The sequence below is a fragment of the Oncorhynchus keta genome, chromosome 34 (genome assembly GCF_023373465.1).
Source record: "Oncorhynchus keta strain PuntledgeMale-10-30-2019 chromosome 34, Oket_V2, whole genome shotgun sequence".
Taxonomy (NCBI): domain Eukaryota; kingdom Metazoa; phylum Chordata; class Actinopteri; order Salmoniformes; family Salmonidae; genus Oncorhynchus; species Oncorhynchus keta.
The window spans coordinates 69,115,587-69,141,468 of NC_068454.1; the positions used below are offsets into that span (position 1 = coordinate 69,115,587).

General features: G+C 40.9%; 1 protein-coding gene across 2 annotated transcripts in view; it reads right to left on the reverse strand.

The window, feature by feature from the left end:
* The window catches only part of LOC118367751 (cyclin-dependent kinase 14), a 228,098-nt gene that overhangs the window by 141,310 nt on the left and 60,906 nt on the right, over positions 1–25,882 (reverse strand). For both annotated transcript variants that reach the window (XM_052494578.1, XM_052494579.1), the window contains 4 exons: positions 17,180–17,274; positions 16,302–16,381; positions 12,129–12,223; positions 7,801–7,863 (listed from right to left, as the gene is read on the reverse strand). In XM_052494578.1, the coding sequence (XP_052350538.1) occupies positions 7,801–7,863; positions 12,129–12,223; positions 16,302–16,381; positions 17,180–17,274 (333 nt within the window). The remainder of the gene's footprint in view (positions 1–7,800; positions 7,864–12,128; positions 12,224–16,301; positions 16,382–17,179; positions 17,275–25,882) is intronic.

Genomic DNA, 25,882 nt, shown 5'->3' on the forward strand with positions numbered 1-25,882 from the left:
TAAGTAGGAAAACCTGCAAAATCGGCAGTGCATCAAATACTTGTTCTCCCCACTGTATATGTATATATTTTCATGTTGCCAATTGCCAATTATTTTATTTTATTTTGTCTCTTTTGTAAGCATGTGTAATCATTGGTTAATTCCAATGCATACTGACTGATTTGGGGCAAAGACCTAATTTGAAAAAAGACATGTCACTCCAATAGATGTATTTTGTGTTCACATTACTTATTCAAACCCTATCAATAGTGAATGAGAGTCCAATCACACACAGTCATGCTGAACTCAACATCATAGAGAAAGCCAACCCCTCGAAACACAAACCTCTAAATCTTCATTGCACCTGAGGGGATAATTAATGAAGTATATTAATTGAATGGAAACCTTGGGAGTCATTGAGAAAACCTCTGAAAGCAGCACTTTACTATATACAGGGGGAGTGAGTTTAGCCGAGCAGTGAGTGAAGGAGAGGTAGGATAGTATGTTAAATGAGCTGAGAAGACACTGACGCTCCCATCTGCCAGCTACTGTTCCCCTACCGCCCTGTTCCCCGTAGTAATTTATCCCAGAAAGCATCTGGGTAGTACTGTCTGTCTTAATGTGGCATGTCATTACTGCATTATCTGCACACATGATTAGGGTACAGAGAGAGGGAAAGGAGAAGAGGTGAAGGGAAAGAGTAGGAGAGGCAGTAGGGAACTCAGGTGTAGTGCTTTGCAGAATTTGTTGAACCTTTTTGGATATGCACCTTTGTGATGTTATCATTGCATTATACTAACCTCATTTATCAATACTCCACCTGACATTGATACTACACTTGACATTGAGGAATAATGCAATGAGGGTAGCTCCTCTTGTACTACATGCTGTTTATAAAGGATTGTGAAGGTCAACCAATGCCAGCCAGGTAAGGCTGGGTGGTATACCGTATTTACCAAACATAATTAGCTATACAGCCTGATAATACCAGTGAAGGTGTAGAACCAAATCAGCATGTTGTTTGTGCAACAGTATCTTCTAAATCGGGTATTCCTAAATTGGGGTATGCGCAATGCTGTCAGGGGTACACCAAATAAAAATGTGATTCACATTCTAGACATTTTCAAACAGTACATTTCTATTTTCCAACGGGGCTATACATTTGGGTGAGTTTTTTCTCTCGCCTGAGTAGCCTTGTTTCAATGCCAAAAATAAAATGAACCCATCTAGTGTTCTAATAACAACACAATGTCAAATACAGGTAGCCTAGTCAAATAATTAACATCCAATCACATTAACCATTACTCTCTCGCGGGAAACCTTCACTCTTGCGCAGTTAGAAACAAAACATAACAATTTGAAAAATAAACCACAGGAGTTGTTTGAGCGAGAATAAAGTTATAAAGTTATTGACCAGCAAAGTTATAAATGAAGTTATGTTAATGGGGGGTCAAATAAGGAAGACATCCTCTTCTGAAACCACTGGAAACCAGGACAACAGGAGAGGATATATTTAAAGTACTGGACAGCATTGTGACATCAAATGTACTTTGGTGGTCAAGATGTGTTGGTATCTGTACTGATGGCGCAAAAGCCACGACAGGGAGACATAGTGGAGTGGTAATGCGTGTGCAAGAAGGCCACATGGGTACACTGCAGCATCCACCGAGAGGCTCTTGCTGCCAAGAGAATGCCTGATAGCTTGAAATACGTTTTGGACACTACAGTGAAAATGGTTAACTTTGTTAAAGCAAGGCCCCTGAACTCTTGTGTATTTTCTGCATTATGCAATGATATGGGCAGCGCTTTTACAACATACAGAAGTGTGCTGGTTATCAAGTGGCAAAGTATTGACACATTTTTTTTAAATTGGGACGAGCTTAAAGTTTTCTTTACTGACCATAATTTTCACTTGTCTGACAGCTTGCATGATGACGAGTTTCTCACAAGACAGGCCTATCTGGGTGATGTTTTTTCTTGCCTGAATTATCTGACCCTAGGATTACAGGTACTCTCTGCAACTATATTCAATGTGCGGGACAAAATTGAGGCTATGATTAACCTATTGTGTGTAGGGGGCAGTATTTTGATGTTTGGATGAAAAACGTACCCAAATGAAACTGCCTATTTCTCAGGTCCAGAATCTAGAATATGTATATAATTGTCAGATTAGGATAGAAAACACAAGTTTCCAAAACTGTCAAAATATTGTCTGTGAGTATAACAGAACTGATATTGCAGGCGAAAACCTGAGGAAAATCCAAAGAGGAAGTGCCTTCTATTTTGAAAGCTCCCTGTTCCATTGCATGCCTTCCCTCCATTTAAAGGGATATCAACCAGATTCCTTTTCCTATGGCTTCCACATGGTCTGACCAGTCTTTAGACATAGTTTCAGGCTTTTATTCTGAAAAATGAGAGAGAAAGATCACAACGCGTCAGTGGATGGCTGGATGCCAGCAGCGTTTTGCATGCAGAGGCAGCTTGGAGCAGACATGTTCTCTCTCTCTCCTATTGAAAATGCTACGGTCCGGTTAAAATATTATCAATTATTTATTGTAAAAACAACCTGAGGATTGATTATAAAAAAAACGTTTGACATGTTTCTACGAACTTTACAGATACTATTTGTAATTTTCGTCTGCCCCGTAATGACCACTCGAGCCTGTGGATTTCTGAACATAAAGCGCCAACCAAATGGAGGTATTTTGGATATAAAAATAATCTTTATGGAACAAAAGGAACATTTATTGTGTAACTGGGAGTCTCGTGAGTGCAAACATCTGAAGATCATAAAAGGTAAGCGATTCATTTCATTGCTTTTCTGATTTTCATGACCAATGTATTTTGCTGCTAGCTGTTTGTAATGTTTTGTCTGCTGAGAGAGATGTCTTAACATAAACGCTTGGAAATCTTTCGCCGAAAAGCTTTTTTGAAATCTGACATGCCAGGTGGATTAACAACAAGCTACGCTGTGTTTGCTATATTGCACTTGTGATTTCATGAAAATGTAATATTTTTAGTAATTTAATTTGAATTTGGCGCTCTGCAATTCAGCGGATGTTGATGAAAATGATCCCGCTAAAGGGATGGGTGGGCCAAGAAGATAAGACATTTGAGATAATTTTCTGTCTGCATTAACAAGGTCATGACAAAGGTCTTTCCATCATTTTTTTGTGTGCAAATTAACTCAAGTTTACGGACTATGTCAAATGTGATATAGCGAAGTACCTGAGTGAGCTGGGTGTGCAATTACGCAGGTACTTTCCCAAAACGGACAACACAAACAACTGGATTTGTTATCCATCTCATGCTCTACCTCCAGTCCACTTACCCGATATCTGAACAAGAGAGCCTCATCAAAAATGCAACAAGCGGTTCTGTGAAAATGTTATTTAATCAGAAGCCACTGCCAGATTTCTGGATTGGGCTGCGCTCAGAGTATCCTGCCTTGGCAAACTGCGCTGTTAAGACACTGATGCCTTTTGCAACCACATACCTGGGAGAGTGGATTCTCCGCCCTCACTAGCATGAAAACTAAATACAGGCACAGACTGTGTGTGGAAAATTATTTAAGACTGAGTCTCTGTCCAATACAACCCAATGTTGCAGAATTATGTACATCCTTTGAAGCACACACTTCTCATTAACCTGTGGTGACAATGCTTGATGAACAAATAAGGTTTTATATGTAAGATGGCTAAATAAAGAGCACAATAATTGATTATTATAATATTATTATTTGTGCCCTTCCCACGAGCTGGGTTGTGACAAAAACTCACACCCATTCTTATGTTTAATAAATGTATTGTATAGTGTGTGTGGCAGGCTTACGGGACTATGAAAAGTCTGGGAAACATTGTTCTAAATCAAAGAGGAATACTAGAAGCATGAATATGTCTTAAAGAGACTGTGAATTCTTTCAGCTTTTTGTTAAAAATCGCGCAAAATTTCAACGTCCTGCTACTCATGCCAGGAATATAGTATATGCATGTGATTAGTATGTGTGGATAGAAAACACTCTGAAGTTTCTAAAACTGGTTAAATCATGTCTATGACTATAACAGAACGTGTGTAGGAGGCAAAATCCCAAGGAAAACTGTTCACAAAAAAACAAAACAAAAATATCCCTCCGCCAGTCTCTGTATTGTCTATGGCAAGGAAAAATAGATAGGGCCCAGTTTACAGTTCCTACAGCTTCCACACGATGTCGCCAGTCTTGGCAATTGGGTTGAAGTTAATCCTTGGTGAAATGAGAAATAGGCACTTCCTGTCACCGAGTACACCGGGGGAAGTTATGAAAGAGAGAATATGGACCATGATTTCAAGACTTGCTGCTATTGAATACAGATCGCCCCGTGATCAATTTGATCGATTATTAACGTTTACTAATACCTAAAGATGGATTACAAAAGTAGTTTGAAGTGTTTTGTCAAAGTTTATAGGCAACTTTTTTAATTAAAAAAAATGACGTTGCGTTTTGGAAAGGTGCTTTTTCCTGGATCAGACGGGCTTCATAAATGGACATTTTGGGTATACATGGACGGATTTAATCGGAAAAAAGACCCAATTGTGATGTTTATGGGACATATAGGAGTGCCAACAAAGAAGCTCGTCAAAGGTAATGAATGTTTTATATTTTATTTCTGCGTTTTGTGTAGCGCCGGCTACGCTAATTCTTTTGTTTACGTCCCCTTTAGGTATTTCGGGGGGTTGCATGCTATCAGATAATAGCTTCTCATGCTTTCGCCAAAAAGCATTTTAAAAATCTGACATGTTGGCTAGATTCACAACGAGTGTAGCTTTAATTGAGTACCCTGCATGTGTGTTTTAATGAAAGTTTGAGTTGTATCGAGTACTATTAGTTGTCACTCTGGAATTTCCGCTGATGTTGATCCCTGTACAGGGACAGCAGCCTTATTAATTAACTACATGAAGTAGCTTAGAGAAAACATGACATGTAGCCAAATATTATAGGATTCCCTAGGAAACACTTATCAACACTTTGGTTCCTACCCTGTCACAATAACTCCTCCCTGGCATTTTTATTAATTGTCATGTCAAACAACACTGTATTCAAAGTGCTCAGTATTATATTCTAACTTTTGAATTCGAATAATCATTATATTTCCATGATTCCATCAGTTCACCCATGTGTTTTGCTCTAAATCGCAACTCAAATTGCAACATTTGGTTAAAAATAAGGCAGAGGTTGTTTTCCCATTTCGTGCAAGCCTACGTTGTGCAGGAAATGCATAAATGTATGGAAATGATGAAAATGATTATCAGTTGAAGTTGAATTGAACAGTGTTAAACAATCAGAATGGAGAAAGACTCATTAAAATCACTTAGAATGTATATGTTGCTACTCTAGGGCCACACTACTCATACAGCAAGTTTAGAGATTTTATTATTCAAAAACATGAAATACCATGAAATACTGTCATACCGTCCTTTTTTGGTATTCCGTAAAATGATATTTTGGCCATATTGCCCAGCCCTACTGTCAGGGGTGTCAGTTTCACATCCGTCTATTTGGCTCTCATTAAGAGAACCCCATTCAGCTGACAGGATATAATCACATCAAGAGCATCACTGACTGGAAGGTTGTTTTGGGTGATGTCATACAGAACAGACAGTTCTATTAAATAATAGGTAGAATACTAAAGGAGAACACTGTAATCAAATAAGTGTATGGGTAAAGGTACATGTTCTGTACTACACTCTCAGAAGGAGTACTGTAATAAGACACGCTCCAAACAACGCAAACACTTCTCTCTGCTGGCCAGGCTCACTGATAATTGCATTAGCTAGTGAAGGTCTAAGTGTTTTCTGCTAGGTTAATGCTAATGTTATCCAGCCATATCAGACAGCACACACTCTAATAGCTTTTATGTCTCTGATTATTCAACAGGGACACACACACACACACACACACACACACACACACACACACACACACACACACACACACACACACACACACACACACACACACACACACACACACACACACACACACACACACACACACACCATAGAAGATATGTATCTTCAGTCAGAAGCAGTTTTTTTCTGAAATAACCTCAACCAGGGAACAAAAACAATTTGAAACCCCATCTGTCATCTGATTGACACACACACACACACACACACACACAAACACAGTCTTGTACAGCTAACCTTGTGGGGACTCACAAATCAGTCCCATTCAAAATCCTATTTTCTCCAACCCCTAAACCTAACCCATACTCTTACCCTAACCTTAAACCTAGCTCCTAACCCTTAATGTAATTCTAACCTTAAACTCCCTAGAAATAGCATTTGACCTTGTGGGGACTAACAAAAGAAGAATAGTTAAAACACACACACACACACACACACACACACGAGGACAAGCCACTTTCTCTGTTAATCAGAGACACTGTAATGAAGGGAATGAATCTCCAGCAAATTGTCTGTCTACTCTGCTCCTCACTGGTTACAAATATAGCTATTATACCCTCCATTTAAAGTTAACACATACTGGAGTGTCTCCGGCTCTTGACACACAAGAGCACCGAAGAGTGGCACATTGGCAAACAGTTCAATACGCCATGCTGCCTCCATCTTGATTTTGATTGCTGATTTTAACGATTGGTCCGGGTCTGTGTCTCTGGTTGTGCCTCAAATGGCACCCTTAGGGACCCTGGTCAAGAGTAATGTACTACATAGTGCATAGGGGGCCATTTGGGACATAACCTCTGCCTTCACATAGTCAGTTTGTTTTCGTTTCAGCTGCCAGGTCATTAGAGCTCCTCTATACTCTGCCTGTCCTCCCACTAGGGAAAGACTGGTTCTGGTTCTGGTTCCTCTCTCTCTTCCTCTCCATCTGTCCTCCCACCATGGAGAGCATTATGGCTAACACTAGCTGCTGGCCCTTTGGGTAACATACATATGTCTGTCTCTGTCTCTGTCTCTGTCTTTGTCTATTTCGTTACGTCTGTCTCTAACTCTACCTTCTAGTCCAGTTTGGACAGAGGAAACATTTATCACAATGTCAGTGTCAGAGGACATTCATCTACAAACAAATGCCTCTCTTAAACTATTTCAAAGGCTACATGGTGACACAGTGAGGACACATGTCCTGGCCTGTCATACACCTGGGACTCTGTTTGCATCCCAAATTATAACATATTCCCTATATAGTGCACTTTTTTTGACTAGGGCCCATAGGGCTTTGGTCAAAAGTAGTGCACTATATGGGGAATAGGGTGCCATTTGGGACACAACATATGTTTACAGATTAAGAGGTGGAAGCAGGTTTTTTCCCCTGACACCCACTCTGGGAATAATCCTCTATTATTAATACATGCATTTCAATGAGGCAGGCGGTCGGTCGTCAACAGGATAACTACATTACTTATGGAAATCCTTAGTGACAATATTAGGTATGGAGTGTTACATAACCCACGATGCCTGAACTCCCCCCTTCTCATAGGACTCCTCTACACAACACCCCCCTTTCACACCATCCCTCCCATCCTCCATGACCCCATTCACTCCATCACTCTCCCTACCTTCTCCTCATCCTCAACACACATCTACACAGAGCCACAGGAAAACATTGCTACTCTAACAGTGTGTGTTACTCCTCAACGGTGTAGTTCATTGAAGTAATTTAAGCAAGCCTACAGGACACTGCTCCTATCTAAACGTGTGTGTGGGCATCACTCCTCAGCAGTGTCACTGTAAAAACTGTAGGATTCTATGACATATTAGTGATGCTCAGGACAATGCTGTTTACTGTAGTAATATAGTCATGATAATGAGCAGCAGTCTTACCTTCACGTTGTCTGGATGCAGTCCTCCTGGGTGCCTGTCCATGTACTGGCACAGGTCTGTGTGCTGTCAGGGAGAAAGAGAGGACCGTTCGATTACAATATGTCTAAATAAAGACACATAAAATCATAAAAACAGATAACAATACAATGCTTTGCAATGAACCAAAAATAAGTCAATATGAAAAATGAAGTTAAAATATGTTTGTATAAATGTATTGATGCTGTTCAGTATTTGAAGATATTCATCTGAACTGTAAAAGCAGCAGAGAGAGGTTCTTGGCAATGAGGATATTGGCTTTTTGTTAATTGTGTTGCTTGTCTTGAATATACCTTGGTTGGAATGTGAGCTTGGTTTGAGGATGGAAAAATCAGCAAATGGAAAAAAGTTATTGGCTTTCATAGCTTTTCTCTTGCTATTCAAAGCAACTCTGACCTACTGTCATCCGTCCATGATAAAATATCAGTAAGGCGCCAGGCTGGAGACACAAACTCAATTGAATTGCAGCAGACTTCACTCGCAACATCTATTTCTTCCCCAGTCTGTCTCCCCTGTCTGCGGATGAATGATATCCGGTCTATATCAACAGAATGATCCACAGAGGGAACCTTTGGTACAAAGCCCTTAATGCGATTGTATGGAGGGATGAGATAGGGAGTAACACTGTCTGTATGTCTTTAGGTGCTGTATGTAAGCAGAGTCGTCTGTCCGTCCGATCGCGGGAGAAAAGACGAACTACCCTGATCTGCACTTCACTGATTTATTCTGCCAGCAGACCGGGCGCGCGCGCACACACACACACACACACACACACACACACACACACACACACACACACACACACACACACACACACACACACACACACACACACACACACACACACACACACACACACACACACACACAACACACACACACACACACACACACACACACACACACACACACACACCACAGCTCGTGGGGCTGGGTGATATTTGCATACCCCCGCTGCTCCTTGCACCGTCAGATATAAATGTGTTCCCTTTCATGAATAATTCAACCAGACGCTCAAACAAGCTTCAGCCATGCCTGCCCACCTTACTCAAAACCTGCTCTCCCTCCCTCCCTCCCTTTATCTCTCTCTCTCTCTGTCTTTCCCTCTTTCCATATCTTTCTCACCCCCACGTTCTCTCCATTTCTTCTCTCTCCCTCTCTCTCTCGGTCCCGCTCGCTCCCTGTCAATTGTCATTACCTGCTAGATGAGGAGAATGAATTGATTTGGCTTGGTGTGGAGCCTTCTGTATATGAAAGAGTCTGGAATTACAGGTCTGAACACAGCAGAATAGAACAGCATGAAACTGGCTGAGCTGCAAATAAACTGTCTCCACACCAACGACAACACACAGATCCACAGTGTTGCATTACCCATTCTGTCAAATATACGCTATCCACTCTGTCCAACATTCACAGTGAGAGAAGGGTGTTCTGTCATAATAAAGACAGATCCTTGTCAACCGTGTCCACTTACAGACAGCATCTACTTGAATATATATACTTGGAATTGGTTAGCCCTTACATTTGCACATGGAGCAGAGAAACAGTACTGAAAGACCTCCACAAACCCCTTTACCCAGCCTGACCTCTGTTCTCCAGGTAATCAAAATGTACACCTTAAGTCCAGAGAGCATCCTCATTAGAATCCCTACAACCAGCTACAGACTGCCCAGGGCCTGGTTCTGTCATCTCTCAGAGGATCTGGTCAGAATGTATTACCAGGAGCAGATGTTCCCACTGACCCTGCTGAACCATGCCGTTTCTGACCAACAGGGGGCCACACACCAGACTAGCGTACACACAGTACGGTATCAGAGCTGGCTCTTGATCTGATGCACCAGACCACATAGCACGGATGAAAACAAACATGGAGTGGGATTATTTAGTAGGTTATTCTGAGAGACGGCTGGGTCTTGTATTGCTATTGGAGTAATGCTGAGCAGAGACTTACTACTCCTAGAGGTTGGAGATTGGTATTCTGGCTGGTTTGAACTTATCAGTGGATGTTATCCATATGCATATATGTCAGCAGTAACAGGCCACACTACGCCACAGCAGAGTGAGGGAACTCCTGCTGCTATTGCTGTCCACAGCATGTGTGTGTGTATCTGCGTGTACATGTGCCTGCATACGTGTGTGTGTGTGTGTGTGTGTGTGTGTGTGTGTGTGTGTGTGTGTGTGTGTGTGTGTGTGTGTGTGTGTGTGTGTGTGTGTGTGTGTGTGTGTGTGTGTGTGTGTGTGTGTGTGTGTGTGTGTGTGTGTGTGTGTGTGTGTGTGTGTGCGTGTGTACATGCATGTGTATGTGTGCTATGGAAACCTACAGAAATAGCAACCCTCAATTAAAATGTTCCCCCATGAAGCCAGGGCTGGGTTCAAAGCTGGGCATGAAGCTGCCATGCCACTCGTGGTTAGGCCACCATTCTATGGCACTCAGATCACCGTTTCTGTTAACCTGTTACTCCTACCCCCTACTTTTTCGAACATTCTGTTAAAAATCGCGCAACATTTCAGCGCCCTGCTGCTCATGCCAGGAATATAGTATATATATGCATATGATTAGTATGTGTGGATAGAAAACACTCAGACGTTTATAAAACTGGTTAAATCACGGCTGTGACTATAACAGAACGTGCTTTTCATCGAAAAGTGCAGGAAAATCTGATCACTGAAAATGGAAAAATATATCCATGCGCGACTTGAACCCATTGATAAAGGTGAACCACATTTAATGGGGCTGAGGTTGCAATACCTACAGCTTCCACACGTTGTCTAGAGTATTGTCATTTGCCTACTATTTGTTTCTTGGTCAAACAGACGCAAGGCAGCGCATTTCCTCCGGTCTCCGACCGGATATTTTGGTTGAGATTTACCCGGACATTATTTCCAGACAGACAGCTAAAGAATATACTTCGCCTCGTGATCAATTTGATCGCTTATTAACGTTTACTAATACCTAAAGTAGCATTACAAAAGTATTTCGAAGTGTTTTGTGAAAGTTTATCGTCGACTTTTTTAATTTTAAAAAATGACGTTACGTTATAAGACGCTATTTTTTTTCGTTTATCACACAGTCTTCATAGATCGATATCTAGGCTATATATGGACCGATTTAATCGAAAAAAAGACCCAATATTGATTATGGGACATCTAGGAGTGCCAACAAAGAAGATGGTCAAAGGTAATGAATGTTTTATATTTTATTTGTGAGGTTTGTGTAGCGACGACTATGCTAATTATTTTGTTTACGTCCCCTGCGGGTCTTTTGGGGTGTTACATGCTATCAGATAATAGCTTCTCATACTTTCGCCGAAAAGCATTTTAAAAATCTGACTTGTTGCCTGGATTCACAACGAGTGTAGCTTTAATTCAATACCCTGCATGTGTATTTTAATGAACGTTTGAGTTTTAACTAGTACTATTAGCATTTAGCGTAGCGCATTTGCATTTCCAGATGTCTAGATGGGACGCCTGCATGTCAGGTAGGAGCAAGAGGTTAAAGCCTGGAGGAAAATATCCCAGGCTTGGGTTCTGTTTTTAACAGGCAAGACTAAACATTACTAAACGTTCCACCATCTTATAAACAAAGAATCTGTGTGTAAATCTAGCCAGAGCTGTAACGGCCGTCGTCGGTGGAAGAAGGTGAGGACCATGGTGCAGCGTGGTAAGTGTTCATGAATCAAAACTGAACACTGAATAACAAAATAACAAAGAAACAACCAAAACAGTTCTGTCTGGTGCAAATACACAAAGACTGAAAACAACAACCCACAAAACACAATGGAAAACAGGCTACCTAAATATGGTTCTCAATCAGGGACAATGATTGACAGCTGCCTCTGATTGAGAACCATACCAGGCCAAACACAGGAAAAAGAAAATCATAGAAAAACTAACATAGACAACCCACCCAACTCACACCCTGACCATACTAAAACAAAAGACAAAACAAAGGAACTAAGGTCAGAACGTGACAAGAGCTCATGTCTCTTTGGGACTGGGATTAAATAAGTCTATGGCAATCACTGAAGAGTGAGAGGTCAAATGAATCAAACCATAAAACAGGTTAGTTATTCTATTTCTACAATGAAACTGTGGCTTTTTGAAATTCATCTTAAAATACATTTTACACAAATCAAATATCTTGATCCTCTACTGTTGACTCACATATCCAGTTGGCACTGTAACACCCACCACATACTCAAATACCTGTTCTAAGCTAGCCCTGTAACATGATGTACTACAGTACCCATGATGCTCTGTGCAACATATCCAGATGGCTCTCTGACACTCACCACATACTCAAAGACCAGCGTCAGGGTTTCCTTGGTGTGGATGATGTCATGGAGCAGCACGATGTTGGAGTGCTTCAGACCTTTCAGAAGAGACGCTAGGAAAACACAGGATACAGTATTATTATCACGATGAAGCAGTTACATGCTAAACTACCATCAGTATTACCATTTATTTACAATATGATAAAGAAAATAATAGAATAGAATATAGCCTAACATAATAGAATAGAATGGAATACAGCCTAATATAATAGGATACAGCCTAATTGAATAGAATACAGCCTAATATAATAGAATATAGGCTATTATAATATAATAGAATATAGCCTAACATAATAGAATAGAATATAGCCTAATATAATATAATAGCATGTAGCCTAATAGAATAGAATATAGGCTATTATAATAGAATATAATAAATATAACCTAATAGAATAGAATAGAATATAGCCTAACATAATATAATAGAATATAGCCTAGCATTATAGAATAGAATATAGCCTAGCCTAATATAGTAGAATATAGCCTAGCATAATATAATAGAATATAGCCTAGCATAATATAATAGAATATAGCCTAGAATAATTGAATAGAATAATTGAATAGAATATAGCCTAGCCTAATTGAATAGAATATAGCCTAGCATAATAGAATAGAATATTGCCGAACATAATATAATATAATATAGCCTAATAGAACAGAATAGAATATAACACAATAGAATAGAATATAAGATTTTAGAATAGAATAGAGTATAGCCTAGTATAATAGAATATAATATAATATAGCCTAGTATAATAGAATAGAATATAGCCTAATATAATATATTCTAACATAATAGAATAGAATATAGCTTAGCATAATATAATAGAATATAGCCTAATATAATAAAATAGAAAAAGCCTAATATAATAGAACATAGCCTAATAAAATATAATATAATAGAACAAAATATAGCCTAGCATAATATAATAGAATATAGCCTGGCATAATATAATATAGCCTAACATAATAAAATAGAATAGAATATAGCCTGGCATAATATAATATAGCCTAATAGAGTAGAATATAGCCTAACATAATAAAATAGAATAAAATATAGCCTAAAATAATATAATATAGCCTAATAGAATAGAATATAGCCTAACATAATAGAATAGAATATAGCCTAGAATAATAGAATAGAATATAGCCTAACATAATAAAATAGAATAGAATATAGCCTAAAATAATATAATATAGCCTAATAGAATAGAATATAGCCTAACATAATAAAATAGAATAGAATATAGCCTAAAATAATATAATATAGCCTAATATAATAGAATATAGCCTAGCATAATAGAATAGAATATATCAAATCAAATCGATTTGTCACATACACATGGTTAGCAGATGTTAATGCGAGTGTAGCGAAATGCTTCTGCTTCTAGTTCCGAAAATGCAGTAATAACCAACAAGTAATCTAACTAACAATTCCAAAACTACTGTCTTATACACAGTGTAAGGGGATAAAGAATATGTACATAAAGATATATGAATGAGTGATGGTACAGAGCAGCATAGGCAAGATACAGTAGATGCTATCGAGTACAGTATATACATATGAGATGAGTATGTAAACAAAGTGGCATAGTTAGTGGCTAGTGATACATGTATTACATAAGGATGCAGTAGATGATATAGAGTACAGTATATACGTATGCATATGAGATGAATAGTGTAGGGTATGTAAACATTATATTAGGTAGCATTGTTTAAAGTGGCTAGTGATATATTTTACATCATTTCCCATCAATTCCCATTATTAAATATAGCCTAACATAATAAAATGGAATATAGCCTAATAGAATATAATAGAATAGTGGATGGTAATAGTAAGAATAGAATAGAACCGAAATGATTAGAAAATAATAGAATGGAATGGAATGAAATGAAAGGGAATAGAAAATAAAATACAACTATAGAATAGTTACTAGCAAAAACATAGCAATCATAGATCTCACTGCTTTAAAATGGAGTCAATGTAGTTACTGTGAAATAGTTATATAACTGGTTTCAATTTGCCACCAACTTTTTGAGAGTAGAAACATTGAGACAGAGAGTAAAGAGAGAGAGAGTAAAGAGAGAGAGTGTAAAGAGAGAGAGTAAGAGAGAGCGAGAGAGAGTAAAGAGAGAGAGAGTAAGAGAGAGTAAAGAGAGAGAGAGTAAAGAGAGAGAGAGAGAGTAAGAGAGAGAGAGAGTAAAGAGAGAGAGAGAGAGTAAAGAGAGAGAGAGAGTAAGAGAGAGAGTAAAGAGAGAGAGAGTAAAGAGAGAGAGAGAGAGTAAGAGAGAGAGTAAAGAGAGAGAGAGAGTAAAGAGAGAGAGAGAGTGGGAGAGCGAGAGAGAGCGAGAGAGAAAGAGAGAGAGGGTAAAGAGAGTAAAGAGAATAAAGAGACAGAAAGCCAAAGCCTTGGGGAGGGACCATCACTCCCATTATTTGGGATGCAAAGCTCTGTGTCTATTGTGTCAGCTTGCGGGCCGGGCGTGAACAGAGCAATTAGTGGTAATAGTCAGCGTTGCTCTAAACCCTCGCTGGAGGAGCCGTGCTGCGCTGTTTCAACTGGCGGCTACGGAGGGAGAGAACACTTCACACAACGCCTTTTCATGTGTTTGAAAGATGTGATCTGAGGCACTACGGCTCCACCTCTCCCTCCACCCATTACTGAGGAGACACAATCACCACAGCTGGGCCAAACAAACAGTTGTCAGAAATCTTATCTCGTTAAGAGCTAAACAACACAGGGAACGGTCTCATTTAGAACAGAGAGCAGGAGCGGCATATTAAGTGTGTTTTTATTATGAGAAACCTAAATGAGATTTTCAGACTGTTGCGAATGTGATTAATTTAGCAAACAGCAATTCTGTTTCAAGGGCACAGCGAGAGAGAAAACCAACGGCATCCTGATTTGCAGAGCACACAGCACAGAGCCATTGTGCATTAACACCTAAAGCACTGAAACCCCTAAAGATCAAAGGCAATGCTCCTCTCACGCATATCTGTCCTAGTGGTATAGACACAAGCTACCTCAAATGCTGCTGCACAAATTTATGTAAAGATCTATATGGTCTATCCCTCCCTCCCTCCTGACACACAGAGTCTGACTGTGTTGGTAGTGTTATTGTGTGTGCCCATGCTCACACACATGCACGCCTAGATACATGCACGGATGCGCACATGCATGCACTCACGCACTCATACACAAACACACACCTGGGTCCTCTCTCAGGGGTGTAGGTATTGCTTTCAACACCGCCCTGTAATTCTGTCCACGTTTCCACTCTGGGAGCATCTCGGCCCAGTAATCGCTGAATTAGTTAAATTTCAAAGTGCTTTTCTGATCTGCTCACCGGGGGAGAGAGGGATGGGGGAGGAAGGGAGGGAGGGAGGCCGGGGTGGGGATGAGGAGGAGTGAAGAGTGGCTGGTGCATAGCTCTCAGCTCAGTTCATCAGCCCAGGATCCCACAGATCAAACAGCGAGAATCGTTTTCTCATCTAATTTTCTCATCTAAATGAAGCAAGGCTCCAGCCCAGCCAGGCCCGGCTCTGCCTGTGGAGGTGAGTCTGCCACATATTTCTCACACCCACCCTCACATTCAGGAACCTCCAAGCCTTCTAGCCACTCAGCTCCAGTTAGCCAGAACACCAAAGACTGCTAGCCGACCTTCACACAACTTGACCTGCTGTGACACACGGCCAGGGACCAGGAGAAAGCACCCTAGCGCCAAGAACATCCCTCTGAAGTGATTTAGTCCAGCGCCATGACAGAACGCTATGCAGACGAATAAGGTAGACATGGCCCATGGGATGGGTTATTGGTTTTCATAAGGCTGAAACTCAGTCAGATCCTTTTCTAACTAACACCAGAGGCAGTTTTATCATTGGGCTGTGCTGGTAAAGGCTTCAGATTTGCATTTTCTATTAGAGACGTTAGCTCCCCTCTCTCTGACAACCCTCTGAACTAACAGTCACCATTACACAAACAACAAGTCCACTTAACCCAAGTACCTAGAATAACAACACTTAACGTTATCTTCAAACTCTTCAAGTCCAATTAAAGTGAACTCTACAGTATTTAGACTGTACAGGAGCCTAATCCTAATGTAACCCTTCAGGGTGTGACAGAGACCCACCTTCTCTGATGGCGGTGAACGGTGTCCCCTCCTCCTCCTGCAGACGAATCACTTTCAGGGCTACCAGCTTGCCGTTCACCCTGGCAACAAGAAGATAAGGCACCCCAACACGTTACACTTCATCCCATGAAAAAAGGACTCAATAATGAGGCAGGCAGTGAATGGAGAGAATGGTAGATTTCTGTAAGTCAATGAAAAGCAATTTAGGAGCACTGAGGTGAGACTTAGTAGAAGACCAGAAGATTAAATAAAATGAACCTCACCAATCAAATCCATTGTAGTGAAGAAAAACACATACAAAGTAACTTCATTACAGTGAAAAATTACCTCAATACATTTCAATCCATTTATGGCTTGACATTTTCATTTGCTACATTTTAATTATCAGAACCTTGGAAATTGTACCACTATGCACGAACAGGAAAAAAGGAAAATAATATAACAATAACTCTTAAACAATCGTTAAATAATTCCATTCCAAAGTGATTTAATAAAACAAATTGTATTTCATGGTTGGGGAGTGCAGATTTGTTATTAGTGTAATATGGAAAATAAATTAATATGGAATATGGACAGTAATTGTCTATTTTGGTGGGATGGAGTTTTGCCCTGCCTGGTGACATCAGGCGGTAAATTAGTTAAGTAACCAATAAGAAAGAGAGAGTTCCAAACATTTCCCCTCCCCACTCAGACCACTCCCAGACTGTTCTAGCAAAATTCCTGCTTGAGAAATGGCGCTTTGCTCAGAAGCCTTTTTTTAAACCATTTTAACTGAAAACAATCACACTAAGGTATTTAATTGTTACCCAGAAAGTATTTGATATTGAGATAAAAACAGCTGCATTGGATCTTTATATTAACATTGTTTAGGCACTCACTTGCTTTTCCCTTTGTATACTGTGGCGTACGAGCCTTCTCCCAGCTTCTCAAGCTTCTCATAGGAATCAGCCTTCCCGAACTTGGGGCTTGTGGGCTGAAACAGAGAGAGAGAGAATATAATTCAGGAAAAGAGACCAATTACAGTAGAGAGGACTCTGTTTGGGTGTATTATTGGTCCTTCTGTGGCTCAGTTGGTAGAGCATGGCGCTTGTAACGCCAGGGTAGTGGGTTCGATTCCCGGGACCACCCATACGTAGAATGTATGCACACATGACTGTAAGTCGCTTTGGATAAAAGCGTCAGCTAAATGGCATATATTATTATATTATATTATTAAGTGAGAGAGCAGCCTTAGGGGCAATCTATATCTGTGTAGACTATGGAAGCGCCACATTACTTGGGAGTCTGGCTGATGTAACGGCATTGTTACCAAAAAATATTGTTAACCCTAAGAAAGCTACAATATGTGCCATTTCACAAGGAGGGACATGGTACGGTAGATGTTGTGGTTTGGGTCAAGAGGCCTAAAGACAACAACACCAGAAACACTCTGTAACACCAGACACTTCTGACCCTGCCGGCTAACAGCCTGTAGAAAAATGGCACGGTCTGTTTCACTGGTTTCTACTCTGGATGATGGAAAGCTTCCAGTCATTCAGGAAATGGGTTGTGTAGGATTTCACACACAGAGACTCTGTAATGAAGGTCTGGAGGAAATATCTCTGCTGCAGCAAGCAGGACCAAACACCATTGAAAGAAAAAAAATTGTAGTATGTACTTCGTTTATCTCAGAAGATCTCAAGAGTATATTGCTTTTAAGCCACTTCAGACCCCTATTCCACACTTCTCTAACTCATTTTTGTATTTTTAGAGTTCATTGGTAAGATAACAGTGCAGAAGGTGTACGCTATGCAGGTACAACCATTTTAATTAAACTAGTTTTGTCTGCATGGTATTGACAATCAACTGTTGAATGAATATAGGACGGGTCCTACCAATGATTGAATGAAGATGGTACCCGTTCTATCATTGGAAAACAGCAGGTAGGTCCTATAGAGGTGGAACAAATCCTGTCCGTGTCATGTTTCTCTCTAAGTGCTCCGTGGGGATCATGAAGGATCATGGAGGATCATGGGACGGTGACAGAGGTGACACCAGTCAGATGAATTAAGGCCACTGAAGTCAGACCTGGCTCTCAAGAGAAGACAGGCTATGTGCACACTGCCCACAAAATGAGGTGGAAACTGAGCTGCACTTCCTAACCTCCTGCCCAATGTATGACCATATTAGAGACACATATTTCAGACACAGACCCACAAAGAATTTGAAAACAAATACAATTTTGATAAACTCTCATATAATTTGGGTTTAATACCTGGCCATGGTAACAGGAGAACAGAGGACACAACAAGCTACTGGATCGGTTTCATAACAGACAGACAGACAGACAGACAGACAGACAGACAGACAGACAGACAGACAGACAGACAGACAGACAGACAGACAGACAGACAGACAGACAGACAGACAGACAGACAGACAGACAGACACAGACAGAAAGAGAGACAGAGACAGACAAAGATAGAGACAGACAGAGACAGACAGACAGACAGACAGACAGACAGACAGACAGACAGAAGAGACAGACAGAGACAGACAAAGATAGAGACAGACACAGACAGACAGACAGACAGACAGACAGACAGACAGACAGACAGACAGACAGACAGACAGACAGACAGACAGACAGACAGACAGACAGACAGACAGACAGACAGACAGACAGACAGACAGACAGACAGACAGACAGACAGACAGACAGACAGACAGACAGACAGACAGACAGACAGACAGACAGACAGACAGACAGACAGACAGACAGACAGACAGACAGACAGACAGACAGACAGACAGACAGACAGACAGACAGACAGACAGACAGACAGACAGACAGACAGACAGACAGACAGACAGACAGACAGACAGACAGACAGACAGACAGACAGACAGACAGACAGACAGACAGACAGACAGACAGACAGACAGACAGACAGACAGAATTAACACTCATGCATTTGTCTTGAACTCTTCACAGAAATGTGGTGAGAAAAAATCCATTACCCATAACACACTGCACCTGACATTTCAGCTTCCTCCAAAATCTCTCTCTATCTCAGACAATCAGGCCCAAAATGAACTCAACTAGAAAGTCTCAACCTCCATCAGCAACTCTTCTCTGGAGGAAACTGTGTGTGTGTGTGTGTGTGTGTGTGTGTGTGTGTGTGTGTGTGTGTGTGTGTGTGTGTGTGTGTGTGTGTGTGTGTGTGTGTGTGTGTGTGTGTGTGTGTGTGTGTGTGTGTGTGTGTGTGTGTGTGTGTGTGTGTGTGTGTGTGTGTGTGTGTGTGTGTGTGTGTGTGTGTGTGTGTGTGTGTGTGTGTGTGTGTGTGTGTGTCCATCCATGCATGTGTCTGTGTGTCATCAAGACTCTAGCCCTTCTCTTACATTCCATTATTTTCTTTAAGAATAACTGAAAAGAACAATGACTGACAGCAATATAACCTGTTGTGGACCTGTCTGTCCTTTCAGTGATATAGCATTTCAGCCCTGGTGGCAGACAGACATAAAATATATCTGCTATCTCTTACTGTTGTCATACTTTAAATACAGGGGCTGGTTCTGGCTGCTGTAATTTCTCTGTTTATCTCTGTTTTATCATTTAAAGAGCGAGTGGACCATGCAAGAGCTCAGGGAAAGCTCCAACACATTCCAGACAATCCCCCTGGGGAATAACTCAGTTCTCCCGTCATCACTGTCTCTCTCTGGGCAGTGTGGGCACTCACGCTCACACAAAAACACACGCATGTACCCGCACATACACACACACACGCATGCAAAAAAGCACACAAGCACACACATGCAAACACGCACTCACAGATTTTAGCATTGTCTTCTTCCCTCTGGTTGCTATCTAGTCATCTCCTGCAGCCCCACTAATAAGTCCATGCAGCATTTCTGAGGGTTTAATAAACAAATAAATTCCCCTGGGAGATGACAGGAAGTGAAACAGTATCTGTGAAACCCAGCTGGACTGGCTGCAGGCAGCTCACACATCTCAACCTATTACAGGCCAAATACAGGGCTGTTAAACGCCCCTATAGGGTCTGGTAGGACCAACAACGGGATATGCTGCAACATGGAATCTGTTGCAACACGGAATCTGCTGCAACATGAAATTTGCTGCAACACAGAAGCTGCTGCAACATGGAATCTGCTACAACATGAAATCTGCTGCAACACAAAATCTGCTGCAACACAGAATCTGCTGCAACACGGAATCTGCTGCAACACGAAATCTGCTGCAACACAAACACACTCAGCTAGTGTCTGTTATACAGTAAAGGGAGTAGAGCCTGATCCAGGACCAGATATATCCCCAAAGATACCTCCAACAAACACAGGAGTACTAAGGGTAGTTTATTCAGCCAACAGCCTGGTGAGCCAACACAAACACGTACTCAGGGCCAGTCAATGTGTGAAGCGGCTCTCCAGTGGATGGTTTAGCAGCACACAGGTTGATTATTTGAGAAATGGAGGTCAGGGTTAAGGGTGAGATACATCACTAGCCTGATTTGCTGAGGGCCTACTACCTGGCCAGATACCCCCACTTTCCCCACCAGTTAACAAGGAATTGGAGGTCTCTGGGTAGAGGGGTAAGGTGGGGGCCCTGGGGGGCTACAGTTCAGCTTTGCCTCTCTCTCTCAATTCAATGTATCTCTCTCTCTGTCTCCTCCTCCAGGCTAAGTGCCCCTTGTACTGTACATCTCATGCATTTTTCATGTCTATGAATGTTCAACCAAATTGATTCTATCTGGGGTTTTCTCTTTCAGCCTTTTATTTTATATCTGTTTCTAGGCTTTGACCCCATCCCCCTCTCTCTGTCCTCTCTCTGTCCTCTCTCTGTCCTCTGGTGGTGGATGGTACATACCTCAGGTCTCTTCCTGCCTACCCCATGCTGGTACAGTACTGTGAGCTAAAGACCCTACTGAAGTTATTTGACATTGGCCATTTAATGTTCTACAACAAGAGTGCAGAGCTCTGTTCCTCAAGGGCAGCAGGGGCAGCGTACACCAGGTGTTTGTCCTTGGCTTTAAATAAGACATTCATTACAATCTGGTGAGCCAGGTGTGCGGACCCTCTGGACAGTCAGTAGCATTAACTGGTTGATTACATGTCCGGGAGAGAGAGCTGAAACCTAACAGCAGGACTGTGGTCCGTGAGGACTGTAGCTCCGAGCTGTGCACCAATATACTATTGGAAATACTAGAACATCACTGGAATTATAAGTGGTTCAGCATGAAATGTTGATAAGAGAAGTAGGCAGGGAAAGATGGCTGATGGCTACAGTCAAGCAAGAGGACCATTACATTTACATTACACTTAACATCAATTTACATTGTTAGATGTGTTGTGGCCCAAACAAATCATACTGAAAAATGACTAATTACAGAAATGCCGACAGGCAATTAGTCAAGAATAATATAATAGTTATTACATCTTATTGTGTGTGTACAATAATAATAATTGAGCTAAATGAAAATAGATTGAGGACACGATTTGAAACATGTCTAATCTACATGATTAAGCAATACAGGTCTTCTGGTAACAACATTCAATTAGCCACCAAATGGAAATGACATTCTGGTTAGCTTGTTTTCTCATTTTCAGAGCATCAATCTTAACCTAACGTAGGAGGCGGAAAAGAAACGCCCGAGGGAAGTCGGATGAAAACGGAAGCATCCGTTTGGAGGCTTCGCCTCTTCTCTGCTTTTCCCCTGAAAAGTGGATGATTCCGGTGACACGCCCCCGGATGCACCCTCACATCCATCTAAATCGAGTTTTAAATGCCAAAACAAAACACTAGCAAATACAGAATACAATCTGAGTTTCGATGATGTTTTCTCCTATTATTGTCTGATGTTATTGCCATAGCATTGTGTGCTGTATATTAGTGACTGTACTGTACGTATAGACTGCACAGTGTATTGTATACATTTTAAAAACAAACAAAAAACAATGTTTTAAGTGAGAAGTAGGCATTGGTCTGAAATTCACATGAGCATCACAATGCATACTTCACCCATGCTCTACCAAGGTCTTCCAGCACACCACTTTGACCTACTACAGTAGCTATGTTGGTATTGTACTTCCAACAATGTGTAGGCAGGTTGCTTAGGATTCAGACCTTTTCAAACAGCCTAATTCACACTCTTAGAGGAGGTGCTTCCACCATGATGTGATTTGTACCGCATACAAGGTAATGCATTGTATGTATTCTTTCCACCCCACACTAAGGCAATTACAAGTCAAAGTAAACAATAATGACAAATGGCAACAGATTTTTTTCCGTTGTTATTAGTATTTATTTCATATTAACAGCTGAATTTCTATAGAGAAGCAAAAAGACAGAATCCCATTTAAGACAATATGGCATAAACTGGAAATGTTTTCCCTGATCTCTTTTAACAAGACAATGGAGAAAGCTCCTGGAAAATACACAAAATAATCAACATGTACCCATGAACTATTTACATGAAAATGTACTTTCAAGTTTTCTGAAGAAAGGCCGAGTACTACACTACCTGTAAACAATAGTGAGTTATCACAAAAGAAACCATTTACAATCAAACGTACATTCATCAGACATAGTAAACTTTGTACATACAATTCAGGGATGGCCAAAATTGTGCTTGAATAGCTACAGGGTTATGCAGACTTCCTTGTTCAAGCCCAGTTCTACCACACATGATTCTACTATTCAAGGTCTCGATGAACAGCTGAGGTCTTCATGAACAAAAAAGCCTGTATGACCCTTCGGCTCGTCAATAGCAATTTTAGTAACTCCTGATACAAACACCGTGACAAATGACAAACTGCTGAGAAACACCTGTAACAAAAAGTACAAAACACTTCTAAGAATATGGATAGGTGCTCTAAATCCTTTAGCCACAAATGTTTTTAGTAATGTTGTACACAGCTGTCCAACTCCAGTAAAAGAGCACAAATTCCCACGTATATAAACGGCAGTATAAATATGAAATTAGATGGAACAGAACATACATAACTGCTACTGATAGTGTGTGATGTACTGTGTGAATATGAATAAGCGTAGGTCGTTGCTCAGCTAGACGTGGGCCAGCATGAAGAATTTCTTAGCTTCTCAAATGACAAAAAGTGGCTCCTGAAAAGGAGAATTGTTTACAACCTGTGCTACTTATCGCATGTATTTGTAACGTAGGGATGGCATGCATCTGACAGATGAGGGCAGTGACGTCTTCTTCGAGAGTTTGAGAGCTGGTCTCTCCACTGTTCTCCCCTCTGTAGGAGCACGACGCTCGCACCGTCAAGCTCCATGTCCCTTGCCACTCAACGATGCCCAACAAACCGAAAGGCTCTTTTAAGAAACACCTAATATATTAAAGTAAGCCCACATTGTGCGTACAACAGTGTGTGTGTGTGTGTGTGTGTGTGTGTGTGTGTGTGTGGGAAAGGGATGGCGGTGTCAAAAACGATACACGAAAGAGAATGGTCAAAATAGCCACACCGGTAGGCAAATCCAAACCCAGCGTGGTGATGCTAAGCGTTGCACTACGGACCCTGTTATAGATACAGTTGAAGTCGGAGGTTTACATACACCTTAGCCAAATACATTTAAACTCAGTTTCTCACAATTCCTGACATTTAATCCTAGTAAAAATACCCTGTTTTTAGGTCAGTTAGGATCATCACTTTATTTCAAGAATGTGAAATGTCAGAATAATAGTAGAGAGAATGATTTATTTCAGCTTTTATTTCTTTCAACACATTCCCAGTGGGTCAGAAGTTTACATACACTCAATTAGTATGTGATAGCATTGCCTTTAAATTGTTTAACTTGGGACAAACATTTCGGGTAGCCTTCCACAAGCTTCCCACATTAAGTTGAGTGAATTGTGGCCCATTCCTCTTGGCAGAGCTGGTGTAAACTGAGTCAGGTTTGTAGTAGGCCTCCTTGCTCGCACACGCTTTTTCAGTTCTGCCCACAAATGTTCTATAGGATTGAGATCAGGGCTTTGTAATGGCCACTCCAATACCTTGACTTTGTTGTCCTTACCAAACGAACTTCCTGACTGATTACTTAAGATGTTGCTTCAATATATCCATGTGATTTTCCTGCCTCGTGATGCCATCTATTTTGTGAAGTGCACCAGTCCGTCCTGCAGCAAAGCACCCCCACAACATGATGCTGCCACCCCGTGCTTCACGGTTGGGATGGTGTTCTTCAGCTTGCAAGCCTCCCCATTTTTCTTCCAAACCTAACATTGGTTATTATGGCCAAACAGTTCTATTTTCGTTTCATCAGACCAGAGGACATTTCTCCAAAAAGTATGATCTTTTTCCCCATGTGCAGTTGCAAACCGTAGTCTTGCTTTTTTATGGCAGTTTTGGAGCAGTGGCTTCTTCCTTGCTGAGCGGGCTTTCAGGTTATGTCGATATAGGACTCATTTAGCTGAGGATATAGATACTTTTGTACCTGTTTCCTCCAGCATCTTCACAAGGTCCTTTGCTGTTGTTCTGGGATTGATTTGCACGTTCATCTCTAGGAGACAGAATGCGTCTCCTTCCTGAGTGGTGTGATGACTGCGTGGTCCTATGGTGTTCATACTTGCGTACTATTGTTTGTACAGATGAGCGTGGTACCTTCAGGCGTTTGAAAATTGCTCCCAAGGATGAACCAGACTTGGAGGTGTTCAATTATTTTCTGAGGTTTTGGTTGATTCCTTTTCATTTTCACATGATGTCAAGAAAAGAGGCACTGAGTTTGAAGGTAGGCCTTGAAATCCATCCACAGGTACACCTCCAATTGACTCAAATGATGTCAATTAGGCTACCAGAAGCTTCTAAAGCCATGACATGTTCTGGAATTTTCCAAACTGTTTAAAGGTACAGTCAACTTAGTGTATGTAAACATCTGACCCACTGGAATTGTGATACAGTGAATTATAAGTGAAATAATCTGTCTGTAAACAATTGCTGTAAAAATTACTTGTGTCATGTACAAAGTAGATGTCCTAACCGACTTGCCAAAACTATAGTTTGTTAACAAGAAATTTGTGGAGTGGTTGTGAAACAAGTTTTAATGACTCCAACCTAAGTGTATGTAAACTTCTGACTTTCAACTTGACACTATATGCAAATGGGCAGTTTTGGTCATTCCAAAATGTTTTTGTTCATTCACTCAGTATTGATTGAATGTTTATTGCGCTTGCTTGGTTCATTTGATTCCCCCATCTGAAACAGTCAATGTGTTGAACACAGTTACATTTGACCACATACCTAACCAAGTTAGCAAGCATGGCATTTCATGTTGACTGGACACAGGTTGCGGAAGCATGATCCTTCTGGTGTTGTTTTACCTGGATGCTTTGCGTGCAACCTGCACCCCTGCTACTTTTTTACTTGTGGATGGCAACCTCAGATTGAACACTGTGTTGATCAGTCAACATTTGGATCATAAAGACAAGAAGAAAATAGCATTGACAGAGGAGGGTGCGTACTGAATTAATGCATCCTCATCCTAAAATATCATTTGTATAATTAATTTCTAACAGTGACAAGTTTGTTCTGGCGTGTGCATGTATTATAAATAAGCAGCGTGGCTGTTT